The sequence below is a fragment of the Aplysia californica genome, unplaced genomic scaffold, assembly GCF_000002075.1.
Source record: "Aplysia californica isolate F4 #8 unplaced genomic scaffold, AplCal3.0 scaffold00334, whole genome shotgun sequence".
Lineage (NCBI taxonomy): Eukaryota > Metazoa > Mollusca > Gastropoda > Aplysiida > Aplysiidae > Aplysia > Aplysia californica.
In genome coordinates this window covers 408,104-413,536 of record NW_004797604.1, presented here as the reverse complement: position 1 = coordinate 413,536, position 5,433 = coordinate 408,104, and the positions used below count along the sequence as shown (strand labels likewise).

Here is a 5,433-nt window from a genome sequence, read left to right as displayed (position 1 = left end):
ATATTTCAATTTCATCTTAATCTTCCTGGAAACAGACGGTAAGTAGCCTATAAGATACGATAAGACTGTCTGAACTTAACTCAGTTAAAACAAAAAAGAATAAAAACCCAATACCTGTGAACAGTCTTGTATAAATCAAATCAAACATGAAGGTTCAGGCAACTTAATTAAACGCGCCCCCAATCCCTCCCACCCCACCCCACTTCACCCCAACCATTCCAAATGACAATCTCAGTGTCCAGGGAGACAGACGCTGGGGTATCCTGTTAGACATTGTTAGAGGCTGTATTAAAACCTACCTAATAGTAATAACGAATGTCTGCAGCAGTTCCTCAATGCTCAGATAATCGGCCAAGGGAGCATTTCGTCTGAAACCCCACGATCTTTTGTCGATGGTCATTGCGTTCTCCCATTTATGTTTCTGAAGGACACCTGTAAGTATAGCAATACTTATCTAAATGGTATTTCTAAGATAAAAGTTATGTATAGTGCGGTCAAAATTTGTGGCGCAACTTATTGTCAAATATCTCCTCAAATATCGAACATAAAGCTCTCCAGCTTTTCCACAGTGCCTTGTATCAATTTGTCTGAACAGATCAATATTTTTTAGAACACATGTTACTTTTATTCTTTAAAAATTCCTTAATAAATGCTAATAAAAAAAATCCCAGTGGGTACTCTCTACAGATTTTTAAAGCTTTACAGCTGGGACATTATCAATTATCTCTTTTAAAAGCAAGTCCGTCATTTTTATTTCTAATCGCAAGATTACGTTTATCGAACTATGTTTTGAGAACCTTTAGGGCAAAAAAGTGTTCATTACTCAATGTAAAGGGGAGCTGTGACGTAGGCCATACGTGTACGCAAAATGTGTGTGACAAGCGGGAAGTGCTGTGAACAATTCCATTTTCGGCGTGACGTAGATTTATGGTATTACATTTAAATTTATGAAGACAAGTTGTTTTAGTCTTGTCTCAAATGTGAAAAATATGATATAGATCTAGTTAAGACAAACTGATACCACCCGCTGTGTACAGTTTGGATGATATTGTTTCAATGGTAAAAAAGATGTTTGACATGCGCGAAACTCTGTTTAAAGTGAGAAAGAGCATTACAAACTTCAGACTCACTCTCTCGCCTGGGTAAAATCTGACGGCAAGATAAAGACAAAAGACGATCAGATCAGTATCTAGGTGCAGGAGGTTGCCAGAATGCCATCCATATTGAAGGGCAAACAGCCTAGAGGTACTACCAGAGCCTTGCAGTCCCAGCTAACTAGGCCTACCGTTTGAAGGGCTGGGTCAAGTAGACGATACTCGGTGGTTGCCCAACGCCGTAGCAGCCAGGCCAGTGTGACTGTCTATTGCCATCTCCCCTGGCTGTTTACCATTGGCCTGCTGCCGCCAACTTCAAAGCTGCGGCCAGAAAGAATGCTTAGAACTTCGTCTGTTACACATGACATGCTTCAAATTGCACACTGCTACCGTGTAAAAATACCTGAAAGATAACTGTAGTGAAACGATGACTTACGTATAATTTTGCATTTTTAAACTAGATTTTAACTGCACCTAGATACTAATCTGATCACCTTTTATCTTTATCTTGCCATCAGTGTACCTGGGCGAGAGAGTAAGTCTGATGTTTGAGCCTCTCTCTTTCTCACTTTATAAAACCATTACGCAAGTCAAACATCTGCTTTTGTCTATTATTTCCCTTTTCTTTGTCGTCCATCCCCATCAAATTCCTTCTGTGACTAGTGAACAACAGGCTTGCATAGGCTGGGAGCTGTTAGCACAAACCTGAGAGTAAAGCGGCCATGGGCTTTGGTCGTTTCATTACCGAGTTGAGCCGAAGTTATGACCCAGCAGCACATAATATGGTATATGAGCAGCCTCTTTATGACAGGACTGCTCACCCCACAAAAGGAAGGAGCTGAAAAAGATGCCCTAAAGAAACCTCACTTCATCTACCCGGACTGGTTCACCACGGTCAGTAAGGATGCCTCAATGCGATCGACACAATAAAAGAAAACTGATGAAAATTGGTTGTTGGAGCACACTTCAGGAAAATGACTCCAATCTTGACAGAAGGACAGCAATCATTGCAATGGAGCTCAGCAGAGGTAAGACCTCGATACTGTTGCTCTCAGTGAAACTAGATTTGCTGATGAAGGTCAGGTGAAGGAACTAAGTGGGGGGCTGTAATATGTTTTGGAACGAAAACATCTTGCTGATAAAGGTTGGCATGCCTAGAAAGTGCTAAAGTGACACCTTGTATATATTTCTGAAGGACTTAAACATAAATACGTTATAGGGAAAGCCTAGCTGCTGACAGACCCAGCTGGAGACAAATAGTCACAGCAAATCAGATGAGACTTCATAAATAAGAAATGCTAGAACAAAGGGAGAGTCCTGAAAGCTGCATACACATACAAGTGGAAGTGGAACTTGAAATTGTTCCAAACTTTTCTTAGCCGGATATGGTCTTATCGGCCACAGCAGAAGTCGCAAGTCATATTAACCATTAATTCTTCTAACTCTTCTATTTCGCTGGAGAAATGTTCTCCTCTCTGGGTGAGCTAGTATCTTTATCATCATTTTACCAACTCACCTGGGTTGTAGCGGTCTCCGCATGTGTAGTACCCTCCATGTGTACAGTTAGCGCCAATTCCCCATCTGTCGTTTACAATAACTGTGTCCTTAACAGGGCTGAGAAACAAGAGAGTACGTTTTGAATAAAACACAAAAATCTTGAAACTGCCAATGGTATGATATGGTGTAATAAAACAAAATAGGGTACAGTACGGTAAGGTATGGTATGCTATGCTATGGTATGGTATGGTATGTTTCCAAAGAGTAGAACGGGAAACTACAGACTACATTATGTATTTGAATAGTAAAATTTTCCGCGTCTTATTTCTGACTATTGTCTTCTGCTATGAGTGCTTGCATTAACATTGACTGTTCCAAAGACACAAGAACTAAGTGTTTGGTATATCCCTTGTGCAGTACTAGAAGTAGAGATGCTATATTGTGATTACCACATATGTTCTACCCTATGAAACCGTTATTTTAAAACCTTTTTGAAGGAGATTCTATTGTTGTCATCGAAAAGGGAAATGCAGGCCTGTTTTCTTTATTCTATTTTATTCTCTCTTTTTTTTTTTGGACGATTAAAGATCTCTGACCGAGTCATTAAGCTCTTCTTGACTAATAAGTGTAGCACATTTTCATTAATTTCGGCCATAAATTCATCATCATTCGTTTCCCTATTAAAATGCCCATTGTCTGTATTATTTCTTTAATCAAGCAGACCTGCAGGTGAAAGGGTTCCAAGGTTCTCGTCCAGGGTCACTGGTTTCAACGCTGATTGGCAGTCACCAATCTTGTATTCAAAATATTGTCCAGCAAGTTTCATTTTATTATTTTGTCAGTTTCTTGCCCATACCTCTACTGACCTGCTGCCACCAACTTCAAAGTTGAGGCCGGGAAGAATGATTAGATATTCATCTGTTACATACGACATACATCATAGTGCACACCTCTACCGTGGAGAACAGCGAGGGCCACTGAAGTGGTACACTGAAGTTCTTTAGCGTGTGGCCGTTAAGGCTCAGTGAGCTTCATCCGTCCTGGCCGCTAATACCAAAGACGTATGCGCCCCATGCTGTTATGCTAAAAAAAACAGTCCAAGCAACAGGTTGTACTGGGTTACATGTTACCAGTAGAAGGGATTTCCCCTCCCCAGACAGGAGAGAGAAATAAACACAAAAAGGAGAGATGAGGACAAGGATAGATGTTTGAAATGAACAAAGGAGCAAACCACAGCAGAGCACTTGCGAACCATCCATTCCGTTCGCCAATCATGTAACTGCCCACACTGCAGTTGCGCTCCGTTTATGAATAGAAGAGGCCCAGTGTACCTGTAGGTGTAGAGCCAAGCCAAGAACTCCAAAGACTTCCAGTACTCAACTGGAGCTTCCCAGTCCCCATCAGAAAAGAAGATCTCAGGCTTGTAGGTCTCCACAATCTCATACATTTCAGGCATTGTCTTTAGCTGAAAAAAAAGTTATATCTTCACTGGTGGTTTTCAAATGCATAATCCTCACAAGCGGGGATATTTTATTTTCAATTTTATAAAGAACAACCCATATTTAATTCCAACGGGTCAAAAACTCAGAGAAACGAAGGCAAAAAAACCCAAAAGCATTCCCTCAAACATGCACACAATGACACTCACTGAAGATCCAAATTATTTAAGATAATAATATAGTCACCAAAAGGTTACCCAAAATGCACACACAAATTGATCAGGGGACTCACATTGACAAAATCTTGCGTCTTAAATCCAGACTCCTTATCCTTCAGATACAAAGGGTGGAGCCACTCATACAATACGTGATACAGGCCAAACTTCAGATCAGTCCTGCTCCGTGTGGCATTCATGAGTTCACCTGAAAGAAATACCAGCTCTCTGATTTGGGGGTTATCAAAAATACCAGCCTATATTTCTCTAGTGAAATGGTGAAATGGTATCAGTTCAATGCCCCTATCAATACTATTAGATTATTAAAGAGGCGGGACCTCCGAGTATAACGCCCATCTACGAAAGGACTGCGCCAAATGGGTAATTCCCGTAAAGTGCCTTTCCTAAGGACACAACGTCGGTCGAAACCCAGGACCCGCTATCTCACGACTACAGGTTCGGTGGTCTAACCACTAAAATACCGACGTCACTAACGTAATGGGTTATCTTTAAAATGTAAAGAAACCAAACACATAATCGAATGTGAAACGATCAAACAAGTTAAAGTAGTTTGAATATCTAAGATATATTGTTAAACTACCTGCCAAAAGTACTGCTGAAATGGAACGAAGAATTGCAGTAACAATTAGACATCTTCAACAAAATGAACTCAAGCTTAAAAAATACAAAAAATAAAATTCCGATGAAAGCCAGATAAGAGTTTTGAAAGCCCATCTTTGGTTAACGGTTGTGAATGATTGGCAATTATCAAAAACAATGACAAGGAACTTGAAGTCCCAGTATAGATACGTGTCTTCTTATTAAACTTTTGGGTTTTTTATGGAAGGAAAAGTAATCGAACGGGCCACGGTGGTGCTGAAAGAAGCCCCAGGGGAGTGCTCACGAATAAAAACAGGAAGAGAAAAGAACAGTTTCCGAGATACTTCAACAGACAAAAAAAGCCCTAAACATCTTGCTCTCACTGAATGGAGAAACAGTGGCGTCGGTGGCCGTGTGGTTAGGTTACCGGACCCGTTATCTTGAGATTGCGGGTTCGGAGATTCGAGACTCAGCCCGACGTTGTGTCCTTGGGAAAGACATCTAACACGAATTTCCCATTTGGCTATGTCCTTTCGGAGATGGACTTTAAACTCAGAGGTCCCGCCTCTTAAAAACATAATAGTGGGG

General features: G+C 40.8%; 1 protein-coding gene across 1 annotated transcript in view; it reads right to left on the bottom strand.

The window, feature by feature from the left end:
• The window catches only part of LOC101849140 (alpha-L-fucosidase), an 8,920-nt gene that overhangs the window by 1,392 nt on the left and 2,095 nt on the right, over positions 1-5,433 (bottom strand). The window contains exons 3-6 of the mRNA XM_005102675.3: positions 4,323-4,453; positions 3,923-4,056; positions 2,611-2,708; positions 300-432 (exon numbers count right to left, since the gene is read on the bottom strand). Of these exons, the coding sequence (XP_005102732.1) occupies positions 300-432; positions 2,611-2,708; positions 3,923-4,056; positions 4,323-4,453 (496 nt within the window). The remainder of the gene's footprint in view (positions 1-299; positions 433-2,610; positions 2,709-3,922; positions 4,057-4,322; positions 4,454-5,433) is intronic.